Below are 17,239 nucleotides of genomic sequence, written 5' to 3' on the forward strand. Positions count from 1 at the left end.
CGAGCAAGTAGTGTACGGTCTCAATGGAAAGTCTATGAGTCTGTATACCGCTCGCTCCGTATACCGCCCACCGATCAATACTTCTGACCTGTTTTTTAAAAATGGAGTCACCCTTTAAAAGAATATTTGCAGAAAATATCAATTGGGTCTTTTAACCCTTTAAAAACAGAGCTATTTGGGGTCTCAAATGGGTTGACCCATTCCATATGGACAACAGGACTCCACTGTATACTCTAGAGCGGAGAGCTACAAACAACAAGCAGCTTTTACTCAGATGGATCTGGCTCGTCCATGTATTTACATGGTTGGCCATGGCTGACATGTAATACTTAATTTGTAAATTTATGGCTTCCTCAGCATTGACTGTTGATTTTCAGAGGTTTCTGAAATCGGACTCAACAGATCGCCATCTTCAGGGTTCATGTACACGACCATATTACTGCTCCGTTTTGCACAGGGCTTTAATAATATTTTCATAGTGGTGCTTAAGACCTCTACAGTCTCCCTATATATTTCAACTTTCATATGGAGGCATAACAAAAAATATTACATTTTTTTAAGTTGAAACTATTTGTTTTATCAATCACATAACAAAAACCCTTAAAGAGACTATATATTTATTGTCCGGCATCGTCTGCTATTTATTTTGATATATAACATTACTTAGTTAGAGCGAGTGCGTTGCTTAGGGCTTTTTGAATACGGTTTGTAATTTTTTTTATTATTATTATTTTTTTAATTATCTGATTTATATTATTATTATTATTATTATTATTATTATTATTTAACAATATATCCACCAAAATGTCAGAAAAGACCTATAGATTTCTTTTTTTACACTACACATTTTCCTGTCACTGGATTACCGTCCCATAATGACTACCAAAGATGTCAAAACTCAAGTAAAAACCTAAAATTCCTATTGTACTTATTTGCTAGAGAGTCCTTTATTTTCCCTTTTTTTTCCCACACAGCACAGAAATAGGAGAAGGAGCAAATTTTCCTATTTTCCATAGGATAGGAGGGGTCTATGCTCATAGGTGGCTTTGTGGTAAAGGGTAAATGGTTCTCAGGTTCAGGAAAAGATTATGACTCTTGCAATGGGAGTTGGTGCAGTAATCTTCATTCAATAATTATGTTCATGTAATGTTGCTCTATGCTATAAGTGCTGATAGAAGAATATTTAGTTCTATTGCACTTGACCATTTCTGGTAAAAGTTCCGCTATCTACGGAAGGCTGGCCCTGACTCTGTAAGATTTACTCCGGCTAAGCAGAATCTTACCAGAGGGCATTTTGTGCCTAGAGGCTCCTGAGCTGTAAATCCGACACTGAGCAATGGGAAGATACGATACATATGATGACATCTTGTTATAGAGAATTTATGGGTTCTATAAAATGTGTTTACTTGTATGGTATATCATATATTATTGCGTCTATGCACCACGTTTTTAAAAGTCTGCCGTTGACTTAAGTTTATATGGTGGGGCTGTCCATCTCTTATAGGGGCTGTACAGTTTAGAAAACCCATTTTCATATACCCTATTAGTGAATTCTGAATTCATGGAGGATGGTGGCTTGTCCAGGATCCTCATCTCTTTGGCCTGAGTGGGGAGAGGTCATATAGAGTGTCTCTCACTCTGCTGGACCTGTCCTGTCCTGACCTATCCTGTCCTACTTTACACAGACAGTTAAGTGATATAAATGAACACTGTGTAATGCTCAACTTCTCCTGTGGTGGCGCTGCAGGAAAATTGAACACTTACCGCCAAGTTTCCTCACAGATTACATCTGATCGCTGGGGTCCTAGAAGGAGGACACTTTGTGATCTGCTTATTGTCAAAAATACTTTTCTAAGTAGGGATTGTCCAAGCACTGACCCTCTTTAAGTTCCAGGAAAGGAAAAAAAAACGAAAACAATAAGAGTAATAGAGTTCCTGCTAGACTATGATGGGCAAATAGCTATCAATAGCAACCATATTATGGCTACAGACAGGTGTGGAGCAATGAGAATCCTTCTTCAGGTCCTTTCTATTAGGTCACTTGTATGATGTCTTCTCAAAGCTGAAGATGTCAACACCAACTCCCCGCCTTGCTTTTCCGTTACTAATAAGCCAGGATTGTATTGTTATGTGACGAGTCTTATATTTGTTTAGGGGCTGAGAGAACTTATAGAGGGCAGGGTCATAAATGAATGAATGCCACTTCCTGAAGGTCCTTGCTAAAGCGCAATTAGACCTTCTTAAAAATATAGAAAAATTAAGTGGCTTGTGATCTTGACTTTGTGGCTATGGGCACTATTGAAATGATGTAGCTATGTGGAAACATCCTATTAAGATGGGGGACTTTTGTAAACACATACACTGGGGTCTTATGTGTTTGAGGGACAGATCAGATACAAGGGTTGATTGCATTTGCAACCACTGGTATAAAATCTATGTGTCACTCCGCCCTTTACTAATGGAGTCTTCATTGGCCATATTCGAGCTATGAAATATTCCACATATTCAACCTTCCCTGTTGATAAGTAATGTCAAATATTTTCCTTTTCTTGTTTGGTGATCGTGTTATTTTAGGTAAGTACTAAGGTTGTACAAGCTGCCCAAAGTTCTCAAAAGTCTGGCAGCACAGAATGTTATTTTATTTCTTCGTGTTGACTGACAGTGACATTGATGGATGACTCTTCTGAATCCAACGAGTCAACAAGGAAAGGAAAAGTATCAACAGCATCTGTTGTATGAAATAGATTTTTTTTGCAGAGTAGCAAACTTTCCTGATGAAAAGCCTTGAGGAGGCTGCGATACAACCTTCACCCTTCATCAGGACAATTGTCTGATGACACAAGTATCAACAGTCCCTGTGAGGGAACACAATGTTATGACTAATATTGTCTTATGTGTTTCATGTTGAGGACATGGAAGCAGATGTTCCTGCAAAAGATAAAGGTGTAGTGTCTTTTCTTATGTTTTCCTACCTGCCCTTTGTCTTCTGATCAAACCCTTCCCCAGTCTTCAGAAGAGATCACATTTGTAAATATTTGAAAACATTCAAGTTTTGTACATAGAGACAAAGACGACTATGGCAAAAATAAAATTGGGCCCCTCCTAGTGTTGGTTTGATCTTCAATTCAGCTTGGGACAGGACAGGTGGTTGCCCAAACCATTCATGTATCTCATTGAAAACATTTCTTGTTTGTTAATGTTTCCAAGTCTGGAAGGTGGCACCAAGTGCCCAGTATGGGGCTTATCTGAAATGGGGCCTAGACTATGCCGAAAAATTGAACAATTTGAAAATTTTTCATGCCCATATATTTGGTTTTCGTCCTCAATTTTGGTGTAAACCAACTACCACCACCAATTGGTTACTAATGCTTACTAGACTCTTGATTTGACCGTTAGCAGATGTAAAAATGTGTATAACAACCCCATGTGACATTTTTAGTATTTGGAACTTCAAGAAATCACCAAACGTAACATTTTGGGCTTCAATACACTTTAAAGAACTCTGGAGTGCCAACCATAGATATAGCAGGTAACCATGGGCGTAACTACATCAGTATCAGCCATAGCAGCTGCTATGAGCCCAGAGGTTAAGGGGGCCCACTCAGGAGAAAATTGCGGGGAATAAAAAAAGTTGGTGGCTTTTTCCAATCTAGCAATTCTATATGGGTTCTCTGATATATGGCGCTATTATTTATACCCGTTAATTATTGCTATTTGTAGGCTCCTGTGAGGCCCACCTCATTTTGCTATGGGTCTCTATGAATTCTAGTTACACCCCTGCCAGTAACCTTCATTACCTACAAACATTCTTCTAACTAGACATGGTCTTAAGCAATTCTGCAGTCTCTTCTGTCCTGGTATTTCATTACCTGACTAAGTTAGCATGTCAATTCAACAAGTGGCTGAACAAGCCTGAAATTTTTGCCCAGAGGGCAGCATGTCTTCCAGGAGAGGCTGAGATGTCACTCAGCAAGTGTAAAGGATTGGAATTTCTACCTAAATATTTATTAAGATTTGACTTTGAGTCATTTTGTGTAAATGTGAACTGAGCCCAAGTTATGATTAATGTGGTTGCATTTTTTTTTTACATTTGGAGGGTATATCTTGTAGGGGTTTTCCACCAAGTCTTATTTGCCCCTTTTGTGCCTTTAATTCCAATTTGACAATTTCACCTTGAGCTGAAGACCTAAAAAAATCTCAAACAGACTGAAACAGGGCAACGTGTTTACTGACAACCCCACGGCGATAGCAGTTAAGTGTATGTCTAGTGCCCATCTCGGAATGACGGTTGTGTTCATGGATGGATTGACATTGTGCTAAGGAGAGAAGGGGAAAAGCAAATTGGCAGTAAAAGGAAATTAATAACCAGATGACCTTATTATAGAGGTATCAAGAGGTACCTGGGCTCGTTTTCTACTTTCATAGGCGCAGCACTCAACAACCCACCAAAGTGTAGGTTCATGTTCGAGTGCAAGCAAAAACTCATAGTTAAATTATTGAAGCGGAAAAAAGCAAAATCACTGCAGGGCTTCCACCATCTAGGACTTCCCCTTTCCAATCCTTACCCAATGTGGACTGTTCAGACACCCAGACTCAGGGGTCTAAGTTGACTATTGCAGCAAGATTGTGATTTAAAGGGGTTCTCTGCTTTAAACAATCCCCACTTTTAGAAGGACTCCCTTGACAGTAAGCTGAATACAGTGTCCTCCTGCAGGGACCCTCAGCGATCAGCTCTAATCTGTGGGGAAACCTGGCAGTAAGTGTTCCATTTTCCTGCAGTGCCACCACAGGGGAAATAAAGAATTACACAGTGCCCATTCATATCAATGTGTTGTCTGTGTAATAGAGGACAGGACAGGTCCTCCAGAGCGTGGAATGCTCTTTATAACCCCTCTTCAGTCTGACCAAAAGATGAACATCTTGACCCCACTCTATTATCTCAGAATTCTCTAATAGGGGATGTATGAAAATGGGTTCTCTAGACTGGAATCTATGTGGCTCTGTTATTATTGGCACTAAATGGTAAAATGTTTGACTGTTTACTACTGTTATTTGGGCAGTGTTATTTGCGTATGTAAATGGGTATCATGACATTTAACATTATATAAAAATATTGTCCAGGGACCTCACCAATATACACCAACCAATATCCATATTTGTATCGATGAGCTACATTGTTTGTGCAAGCTCATACAATTCACATGTTTGCTTGCAATTTCGTGCCAATTGAGGTAATCAGCTCTGCTGCATCTGACCTCGGGATCCTACAACATTAATATTGTGGATTATTATTGCAGTTCAAATATTCATCAACATATTATACTTAGCAATGCCCTGCATATAGTACAAGGTACGGTCAGGAATATTAATACCCAACGTAACATGCATATTTAAAGCAATTGTCACCTACCCCATTAGGAGCTGTGAAGTACGTCTGCTCTAGGCACATTACAATTGAGTTCCTGGCCTCTTTCGTGACATAGATTCAAAAGGCTCAGCTAGCGCTCTCCAGAACCGAATAGCTGAGGCATTTACAGGGTGAGTCACTATGCAAGGACATATCATATGACTCATAGGGGTTCATTCATCCCGTGCCCAGGGGCAGGGAGCTGATGTGGGACAAGTCGTCTCCATGCAATTTTTGGCATGTTTTATGATAATAATTACACACAATATTCCTGCGGGTAAGGAACTGGTATGTTGCCCCTTTAAGAAAAACTTGTTTAAAAAAAAAGTTTGCTGAACGAATCACATGTAACTTTTATAGAACCGTGACCTTGTGATTTTTTGGTCATTTGAAAAAGTTACACAAATTCATTTATCAGAGAACAATATGACATTTCATGCACATGAGACTTTATGGAATTTGTACATTTGTGGTACCGGTGTCTTCTTATGTGGCAGAGAAAGCTTTGGTCCCCCTAAGGCACCAGGGCCCAGGTACAACTGCAACCTCTACACCCCCTATAGCTGTGCCACAAATATTGGCAGCACTGACTAGATACACAGGATCTAAACTACAAAGTATATAAAAAAAAAAAGCAAATGCTCCAGGGTCTTCATAATTTAAAGCTTCCACCTACAGCCTTCCCTAAACTTCTTCATTGGCAGGTCGTCTTAAAAGAGATGTCCCATCATGACAACCCCTCTCCATATGTCTTGTTAGGGTATATGGATGACCCAGAGAGAATCCCCTGCTTGGCACATCCCTCTATCAGCCAGTATAGATATCCTCTAGAAATGGTGGCTCTTGCTCTAGAGGACTCAGCACCCAATTATTGGAATGGGCACCAGTGATTTCAGCTAACGGTTTGCGTTAAAAAATGGGGTCCCGATGGGATATACACTTTAAACTCACATCACTATGCTGTCCGTGATGCTATTTAATCCCTATATAGCATTGTTTGGACAACATTATGTGTTTATTTTATGACATTATTAGGACTAGTTCACACAGAGTATTTTGGTGCTGTTAGTGATGTGGAAACCACGTCGGAAACAGCGCTAAAAACTGCCCGAAAACACCTCTCATTGATTTCAATGGGAGGCGGATGTGTTTTTGAAAAGAAGCAACATGCCCTTTCGTTGGGTGTTTGACATTAATGGGAGGCAGAGATCACGTTCTTTGCGGCAGTTTTTGGCCGCGGCGCTCAATGGCCACAGGCGGAAAACGCAGAGAAAAATGCAGTGAAAAATGCGGCAAATGTTCTGCCGGCAGGTCAAAATCTGCCTAAAAATTCCTGACGGAATTTTAAGGCGGGTTTTTCTGCCTGCAAAATCTCTGGGTGAACAGGGTCCTATGTTTGAACCCTATGTTACTATTTTGCATTGTATTGCGGTATTATTTAGCAACAGTATTGTGCTATTATTTGGACACTTTGGCAGCAGTATTACTTTTTTCTCCATTCAAAAAAATTTGATACGGACTCACAGTTAACTGTAACTCACAAGTTCCAGTGCCACAGATGTGCCAATATTCAGTGTAACAACATATAGCTAGGCAGGGTAGCTTCAGGAGAAAGGGTGTAAAATGTAAAGAGGATCTGTCACCTCTCCTGACACGTCTATTTTAGTAAATACCTGCATTCCCTTTAAAATAACAATGCTACAGCATTTTTTTCTTAGAACTCTACGTTGTTCTGTTCCTCTGTTATTCCTCCTAGAAATTTATGAATAAATTGACAACAGGCTGTTACTGTTACCCATCTCAAATGGTCGTGTCCAACTGTTAACACCAAATTGTCAATTTATTTATACATTTCTAAGAGGAATTACAGAGAAACGGCACAACGCAGAGTTCTAAGGAAAGATGTTCCAGAATTGTTATTTCATTTGGAATACAATTTTTTACTAAAACAGACGTCAGAAGAGGTGACATGTCATCTTTAGGCACACACTTTAGTGAAATGCGTCAGTGTGCTATGCGTTTTTTTTACAGATAGCACAAACCGACCCATTCATTTCTATGGGGCCATGCACTCTTCAGTTTTTTTAACGGAACCATGTGGCCGTTCCGCCAAAAATAGAACAGGTTCTACTCCTGTTAGTTTTTTGCGGATCAGTCTCGGCCATTCCATTCATTTGGTCAGTTAAAACCACGGACGGCACACGGAAGCCATCCATCTGCGGTCTGTGTTTGGCGGATCCGTGATTCAGGGCCGTATATTTGGCAATGGATGTGTTCTTTAGGCATAAAGCAAAAAGTATATTAGATTGTTTTGAGTTCCAGACAACCTTTCCGTGTAGCACATAGTAGTTCAATGTATCCCTATGGGTACAACACATGAGTTTGGATGCTGCAGGTCATCGCATGCCCAAAGTTGCTGTGTAGCCCATGCCAAATAGCGCACATGTACCAGCAAATTGGGAACAGTAGAGCATTCAGATAACAGACTTGTTTTTATTGTTTGTTGTCGAATTAACTTTTATTAAACTTAAATGCCCGGCGTAAATTTCTTGTTGAAGTAAAGACGATCAAGTCATTATGATCAACAAATATCTGTGACTCATCGGCATGTAAAATATTTAAAACTTAAAACCGTAATTCAATGTTGGCAGTTGTAGCCTATAGGACTCATTCTCAAAACCCATCTGCCTTTGTTCTGTTGAGACTGTGAACTTGTCAAGTGCTGCCCCTGGCGCGATGAACCGATGCCAACATCCTGAGCTCTCAAACTCAGCCTTAATAAGTGCATGAAACAATCACATTGGACGCCTTCGATTCTTCCTGTGTGTATATGTGTGCGGGTAGCAAGATGCCAGATTAGGAAAACACTTTTGTTAACCCAAAGTTCAGATAAGTGGTTTGCATAACACTCGCAATGCCTTATGTAGAAAATTCCTCAGTGTCTGCCAGCCAAGACTGTCGGTGCCACATTACATTTGATCTCACATGGACAGACTTTTGTGCCAAAATGATTTACTAACACTGGCTGGGAGGTCATGCCAAGAATTGTTTTTTCTTTTTTTCAGGTTTCATATCATATGTATAATTGTTATAATTGTTCACAACTCTTGTCTCAAAATAGTTGAAATAATTTTTCTATACTTAAGCAAGTCTGTAAACCAAAACGTAGAGCTCCAGGGTGTGCTCCAGACTACACAGCTAGAATGCTGATATAGGGGGCGTGCCAGAGTACACAACTAGAATGCTGATATAGGGCACGTGCCGGAGTACACAACTAGAATGCTGATATAGGGGGCCTGCCAGAGTACACAGCTGGAATGCTGATATAGGGGGCATGCCAGAGTACACAGCTAGAATGCTGATATAGGGGGCGTGCCAGAGTACACAACTAGAATGCTGATATAGGGCACGTGCCGGAGTACACAACTAGAATGCTGATATAGGGGGCGTGCCAGAGTACACAGCTAGAATGCTGATATAGGGGGCGTGCCAGAGTACACAGCTAGAATACTGATATAGGGGGCGTGCCAGAGTACACAACTAGAATGCTGATATAGGGGGCGTGCCAGAATACACAACTAGAATGCTGATATAGGGCACGTGCCGGAGTACACAACTAGAATGCTGATATAGGGGGCGTGCCAGAGTACACAGCTGGAATGCTGATATAGGGGGCGTGCCAGAGTACACAGCTAGAATGCTGATATAGGGGGCGTGCCAGAGTACACAGCTAGAATGCTGTTATAGGGCACGTGCCGGAGTACACAACTAGAATGCTGATATAGGGGGCGTGCCAGAGTACACAGCTAGAATGCTGATATAGGGGGCGTGCCAGAGTACACAACTAGAATGCTGATATAGGGGGCGCGCCAGAGTACACAAGTAGAATGCTGATATAGGGGGCGCGCCAGAGTACACAACTAGAATGCTGATATAGGAGGCGAGCCAGAATACACAACTAGAATGCTGATATAGGGGGCGCACCAGAGTACACAACTAGAATGCTGATATAGGGGGCGTGCCAGAGTACACAACTAGAATGCTGATTTAGGGGGCGCGCCAGAGTACACAACTAGAATGCTGATATAGGGGGCGCGCCAGAGTACACAACTAGAATGCTGATATAGGGGGCGTGCCGGAGTACACAAATAGAATGCTGATATAGGGGGTGCGCCAGAATACACAACTAGAATGCTGATGTAGGGGGCGCGACCAGAGTACACAACTAGAATGCTGATATAGGGGGCGTGCCAGAATTCACAACTAGAATGCTGATGTAGGGGGCGCGACCAGAGTACACAACTAGAATGCTGATATAGGGGGCGTGCCAGAATTCACAACTAGAATGCTGATATAGGGGGCGCACCAGAGTACACAACTAGAATGCTGATGTAGGGGGCGCGACCAGAGTACACAACTAGTATGCTGATATAGGGGGCGCGACCAGAGTACACAACTAGTATGCTGATATAGGGGGCGTGCCAGAATTCACAACTAGAATGCTGATATAGGGGGCGCACCAGAGTACACAACTAGAATGCTGATATAGGGGGCATGCCAGACTACACAGCCAGACTAATCTTATAGGGGGAAATCCAGACTGCACAACTGAACTGCTGTTATAGGGGAAGGTCCAGACTACACAACTAGACTGCTGTTATAGGGGGTGGTCAAGACTATACAGTCAGACTGCTGTTAAAGGGGGGCTCCAGACTGCTATTATAAGGGGTTCTGCAGACTACATAGCTAGAATGCTTTTATGAAGGGAGTTCAGAGTCAGACTGCTGTTATAGGGGGCTCTCCAGAGTACACAGCCAGACTGCTTTTACAGGGTAAATTCCAGACTACAGAGGTATATTGGGTAAAGTTATATTAATGAACAAGTAGCCCTTGAATGAACAGTTCTGTAGGTCCTGCACAATAGGAGATTATTATAGGCAGCACGATTGCTCAGTGGTTAGTACTAGAGTTGAGTGAATTGTCCAATTTTCCTTTTGGGTTCAATTAGTTTGTGTCAGTCCTAAAGTCGCGAATCCAAAGTGCCAGGATTGCACTGAAAACTAGTGTCTGACTCTCTTATGTATTCTAGGATTGCATCCAACCCCTTTCAATCTCTTTAACACCAAGCCAGCATTACTAATGTCATCCACCCTGTACCCCTTATGATTGGCTGTACTTGAGGTGGGGATAACTGTGGTGCATTTTGATAAGGCTACCTGCAAGGCATTATTGGGAATCCCACCTGAGGTCATTTTATATTTTTTCTAATCTGTAAAATAGTGGCTCGTTAACCGGCCACCATTTTCCTGCGATTCATGCACCACGAACCCCAGTTTGCCGAATCCGAAATATTGGGCAAATTCAGATGGGATTTGATTTGTGTAGAATCAATTCACTCATCTCTAGTTAGCACTTAAATCAGACCAAGGGCATGGAGTTTGTATGTTCTCCCCGTGGTTACGTGGTGTGAAATTTAGATTGGGAGCCCCATCGTGGATTATGAGTGATGTCAACATAAATAAATATTTGACATATGTTACAGTGCAGAGAATTGTGGGAGGACTGATTACACTTCGCCTATTTTTGTTAGTGTTGCTATGTGGCTTTCCATTGTTGGGTTCCCGCTTTATGTAATTACCAACTTACCTGTGTAATGAGAGGTTTTTCTCTCGCAGTTCCTCATGTATTAACCTTCTTACATGTTCTCATTTTGTTCTTTTTAGTTATCCAGTTTGGGTTTGTAACGCTGTTTGTGGCCTCCTTTCCTTTGGCTCCTCTCTTTGCACTTCTCAACAATATTATTGAAGTAAGGCTTGACGCAAAAAAGTTTGTGGCAGAGTTAAGAAGACCAGATGCTGTTCGAGCTAAAGATATAGGTATTATAATTGCATAATTATTCTGTTCAGGGTAAATATAAAGAATGAGGGTTATCGGAAATGTCTTAAAGGGGTAATCAAAACAAAGGTTATTACTTGTATAATGGAAAGTTATACCATATTTTTTTTTATCAATTCTTCATGGTTTTCAATGTGCACGCCTCTTAATAAATCTGTTGCATATTTCCACTGGTCGTGCACCATAATTGAGACCTTTTGCCACACTGGCGTAGAAAAGTTGATAAATTTCACCCTTGATGTTTGAGGATGTCAAACCATCCCTGTTCAAGGACAACATAATGTATGGGTCAATGAGTTACTTTGATGTAAAATGTAAGCTAGTAATGTTATGTAAGGACAATGACATGACAGATGGATAGAATAGAAAAATGAAAAAAAAGTCAACTTATCAATAAATCAAATGCAACTATAAAACACAAATAAATGTAAGGTTACGCACTTAAGAAGGGAAAATAAATAGAAAAATACTGGGTATAAAAGGACATAAAGGGTTACTCCCATCTTGGACATTTAGGGCATATCCACAGGATATGCTATAAAAGTCCGATAGATACGAGTCCCATCTCTGGGACCCGCACCCATTTCTAGGACGGGGCCCCTTAAACCCTGTTCTAGCTTACTCGGCTCCGCTGCCTCCTGGTTAGGTGGTCGGGCGTTATGGAAACAGCCGAATGCTCGCTGAGCTACGCTGTTTACGTAACTCTCATAGAAGTGAAGTTACTGAAACAACGTAGCACGGTGAGCTACACTGTTTCCGGAACTCGGTAGCTATAGAAACTGTGTAGCTCACCGTTCTACGCTCTTTCCATAACTCCCATTCACCTCTATGGGGGTTACGGAAACAGCGTAGCTCCATGAGCTCAGCTGTTTCCGTGACTCCCGACCACCTAACTAGGATGTGGCCGGGAGGCAGCGAGATCCGAGTAAGCTAGAACGGGGTTTAGGGGGGCTCATTCTAGAGATAGGTGCAGGTCGCAGAGGTGGGACCCGCATCTATCGGACCTTTATGGCATGATTGTCCAAGATGGGAAAACCCCTTCAAGGATAATAGTCAACAACAATTGGCTCCGAACACCCTTCTAGTTGTACGAAACTGCAATATGGCACCCATAGAAATATACTACCAATTGTGCAATGGTCCATCGGACGCCGTATTATGGAACTATTCTCATCTAGAAGAAATGCTTTTAGCAGAGAACATCTCCAAAATATATCACCACATGGCGGCACTCAGTAGTACAGGCCGCAGGCACCCAGCGTGCCTCCGTACAGCCACCATGCACATACCTCTGCCATATCCATTTTTAACTTTGCACAAAATGTTACATATAAGGCTTTATGTTGTAAGTGGAATTGTTTTCTTAAGAAGAATAATATATTTCTCATTCTTTTTCAGGCATTTGGTACAACATTTTAAGTGGAATTGGCAAATTTTCCGTCATTATCAATGTAAGTGTTTTATCGCTGATTCTGGTATAACGCTGAGTGATTGTTTAGTTTGGGTTCGGTACAATCACTTATTTTGTTCCATTATTTTTGTGTACGTCAACCCGAGTTAAAATTTAGTTTGTAATGACTGATCTATGTCTATCTGCCCTAGGGGGAGTTTACTGAAGACAGATTTAAACAGTTGCCACTGAATTAAATAATAAATTATTTATCTTTACAGCTCTATTTTTCAATATAAAGTTCTAAATTCTCTGCAAAAACATAGCATCAAATGCTAAAATAAAAAATTAACTCCCTACAGCCACCACCAGGGGGAGCTTAGGAGCTTCTTTCATACTGTTTATACATTAGCACCTATGCTCCCCCTAGTGGTGGCGGCAGGCAGACCAAATTTTATCTTTTAACTCTGACTGTAACGTATGTCCATCATTCGTTCAGAATATCTTTTTTGCACCTTAGACACAAGAATTATGAGCATGAAAGCATTGAATTGGCACAAATATTATTGTGCCTATGGTCAGCATAAAGGGGTTGTCTTTAATAGAGGGGAGTTCGCTGCTCAGGACCCCAATCTACTAGCCATAGTGGAGAATCATTCCAATGAATGGCTCTCCCTTCGGAGGACCTAATTTGTCCATGGCCAGGACCATGGATGCTCACACGACCAGGGCCTCCACAAACAAAAATTTACCACATATATAGACACGCACATACTGAACCATATATACTGCACATACATAGAGGGACATATTTAGACATCCAGGCAAATATATACAGACATTCTGCAATATATACATACATAAAAGAAAATATACAGACACACACAGGCACATAAATACACTGACAGGAACATATACAAATTCACAAAAAGCACATATATACAAGCACAAAGACATTTTCACATACATACCCATATATACACAGTGCAGATAATGTAGTAGATGTCACCTGCAGTCCCATGTAATACCACAGATAACACATTGATAACTCTGATTACAGATAATGTAGTAGTGTCACCTGCAGTCCTATGTAATACCACAGATAACACATTGATAACTCTGAGTACAGATAATGTAGTAGTGTCACCTGCAGTCCTATGTAAAATCACAGATAACACACAGTGATAACTCTGAGTAAAGATAATGTAGTAGATGTTATCTGCAGTCCTATGTGACACCACAGATAACACACAGTGATAACTATACCCACACATATATAAACACACACACAGAGGCATACGTATATACACACTAACATAGAGACATATGTACACATATACACACGCATACTGGAACATATACAAACACAGACACACATAGACACTTACTATCTCATCTTGCTGACAGGCTCACAGGCTTCTTGAAGGACGGGCTGTGGGCTCTTGCTCCTCTGCTCTTGTTTCCTCCCTGTATGGAACGAGGAGCAGAGGACAGAACAGAGGCAGAGCCCAGTGGCGCCGACTACATGCTGGGAAAGTGCAGCGCCCTGTGCACTCGCACAGGTCACACACCCCTAAGGCCAGCCCTGAACATGACCCTCGTGATTAGCTCATCATCAGGAGACCTCTTATTTGGTAAGGGGTTGGTCTACTCTATGTCAGATACAGGTTGGAGTTAGCAGTGCTCAGTCTGCTATACGGTGATACGTAATTATATATTTCTATGTAAAAACAGCTAACAAATAATATTTTTTCACACTTCTAAACACCAACACAAAGAGTGTTTCACCGTCTTCCATCATTGCGTCTTAAAGATATAGTATCTTGTGGTCATTAAATGATTAGTCGAATAACTGTCTTCACTGAGTCGTTTTTTTGTCTCCAGGCATTTGTCATATCTGTCACATCCGACTTCATCCCACGCCTTGTGTATCAGTATATGTACAGTCAAAATGGAACCATGCATGGCTTTATCAATCATACCCTCTCATATTTCAATGTCAGTCACCTGAAACCCGGAACCCAACCTGAAAACTCACAGTTTGCACAAGATGTTGTGTTTTGCAGGTAACGTTGCATGAGATTCTTTACAGGTTTCTGAAATTGGTGATGGTATCTAAAAGTACCAGCAATAAATGTTTGGGATAATTTACCCTATTAACATGAATTAAAAGCATTTATATGTTTTGAAGAAACAGTGCCACTCTTGTCCATAGATAACGTGTGGTATTGCAGCTCAGCTGACTACTGACCTGTAATACCAAATGCAGCCCACAGACAAAAGTGGCGCTGCTACTGAAAAGCAAACCCTTGATTTTAATCTCATACAACCCTAAATCTATAATCAATTGGATGCATCTAAAACTAATGGGATTAAAGGCTTTTGCATCTGAGGGAATCCTATGACAGGACCCTAAAGGGAAATTTAAAGGAGTTGCCTCATTTCGAAAACCCATTTTTATTTACCCTATTAGGAAATTCTGGATTGATAGAGTGGAGTCCTGTGTACTGGACCCTTATCTATTAGCCAAATAGGAGATCAGTTATATAGAGTGTCTCTCACTCTGGAGAACACAACATGTCCATACATTACATTGAGTTTAATAGGAACTGTGTAATGCTTCATTCCTCCTGTGGTGGTGCTGCAGGCAATTAAAACACTTGGTTCCATATTATTCCCCACAGATTAAAGCTGATTTGCAGCAAATAGAGAAGGTACAGGTTTGTATTCACCCCATAGAAATCAGTGGAGCCTGTGTTAAGGATCCATGCTTTTAACATTCATTGACATGTGGAGGATATGGATTCATAATATTTTTTTATCTGTTGTTTTTTCAAAGTAAAGCAAATTGGCTTGAGTGTCCCTTTAAAAAAATATATATATCTTATGAATATAAATATATATGTGTATATATATATATATATATATATATATATATATGTTCCATGTTGATATAATTGAAGTCATTTTGGGTAGGATTACAATAAAAGGTAACACCTCTATTATAAAGCTGAATCACCCTATTGACAATAGGTGATGGGGAAAGCTGAGCTCCTCCTCCCTCCTTCCCCTTCCTGCACACGTCACAGAGCACGCTCACTACACTCTCCCATAGAAGTACATTTTTTATTGTTTATTTTGGCGTTTTTTTTTTTTATGTCCGGTGCCTATTGTATAAAAATCTCTGATACTGCAGTTGTGCTACATTCCTATTTAACAAAATAGTTCATCTTCTGTTCTTATTTTTCTGTCTTATTTTGGTACCTGAGCCCCTTTGTAAATAGGAAAACTCAGAGCCCCATTTATTTGCTTTCTTAAAAGAGTAGCGAGCTTTAAATGTTCAAGACAAAATTACAGGGTTAACTATTTTTCATTTAACTTGCAGCTACAATAAAAAAATAAAAATTCCAAAAAGTTAAATTCTTAATCCTCTTTTATAGGATTTCAAGTGAATCTGGATGGGACAGTGTACGGCTGACAAGACTATAATTATAATTAGGTTTGAAGTGATGGAGTTTGTCTGTACTTCTATAATTAACTTCAAGTCTAAATTGTTCCATGGGGCACTGCCTGTTTTCCGCAGACCACGTGACCCCCTCTTAGACACCTACATTAATTAAAGTAGCAGCACAATAATACTTGTGACTCAATCCCTCCAGGATAAGGCAAATAAGACACACTATTAAAACCATCTGTCAAAAAACTGTGGCTCCGAGTCGCCTCTAAACGTTCAGAACTTTTTTTTGGGGGCATTCCTTTCAATTAATATCTTGTTAACAGCAATTTCCTATGGACTGATGCAGGATGTTCATAAAAAGCCAGACCTGTTGGTGATACAGTATAGGCAAAATTAACCCAATTTATAAACATGATCTATTTTCTATTAAAAAGTAACGCCACTTTATTTAATCTAATTGAAATCATTGAGCCTGATCCTGAAGTCATTTTTAACATTAACACATTTGCCTGAAATCTCCTGTTGAAATCTCAGAGACTTTTCTGCTGCAATGTGGCTTTTCCATATGGATTTTGACATCATGTAAGGGGGTTCCTCACCCGAGAACACTATCTATGAGTCAGGGAAGCGCTTGTGGACCGGACACAGTCATGTATTATATGGTTAAACATACATTTGAATGGCCAGTTGTAGCTTCCTCCAATGATAAGAGCTGACTCCTGGGGATTTCTGAAGCCACGCCCACAGCGATCAAGTGATCGCCGGGCCAGCTTCAACTGTTTTTGTGAGGCAACCTATTAAGATCCTGGAGAACCCCTTTATACCCATACCCAGCTCAAATAACACGTAAAAAAAACAAATACAAAAATTAAAAGGGTATTCTGGGATTTACATTAATGGCCATCAATGTTGTATCGGTAGGTGTCTGACCCACGTGACCCTCACCAGTCAGCAGAGTGACGTTTTTAATCCCCCTCATTGTAAACAGTGGTGCAGCAGCTCATCTGTACATAGCTCAGTCTAACTCAACATCGGACCCCCACCGATTAAACATTGATGACCTGCTAAAGAAATGTCATCGATGTATCAG

General features: G+C 40.6%; 1 protein-coding gene and 1 long non-coding RNA gene across 2 annotated transcripts in view; one reads left to right on the top strand and one right to left on the bottom strand.

Annotated features, from left to right (window-relative positions):
* Positions 1–5,464, bottom strand: part of LOC142750855 (uncharacterized) — a 38,912-nt gene extending 33,448 nt beyond the window's left edge. The window contains exon 1 of the long non-coding RNA XR_012882618.1: positions 5,411–5,464. This is a non-coding gene — a long non-coding RNA (uncharacterized LOC142750855). The remainder of the gene's footprint in view (positions 1–5,410) is intronic.
* Positions 1–17,239, top strand: part of ANO2 (anoctamin 2) — a 148,688-nt gene that overhangs the window by 119,086 nt on the left and 12,363 nt on the right. Inside the window, exons 21-23 of the mRNA XM_075859829.1 lie at positions 11,131–11,283; positions 12,701–12,753; positions 14,577–14,758. Of these exons, the coding sequence (XP_075715944.1) occupies positions 11,131–11,283; positions 12,701–12,753; positions 14,577–14,758 (388 nt within the window). The remainder of the gene's footprint in view (positions 1–11,130; positions 11,284–12,700; positions 12,754–14,576; positions 14,759–17,239) is intronic.

The sequence above is a fragment of the Rhinoderma darwinii genome, chromosome 3 (assembly GCF_050947455.1).
Source record: "Rhinoderma darwinii isolate aRhiDar2 chromosome 3, aRhiDar2.hap1, whole genome shotgun sequence".
Classification (NCBI taxonomy): Eukaryota; Metazoa; Chordata; class Amphibia; order Anura; family Rhinodermatidae; genus Rhinoderma; species Rhinoderma darwinii.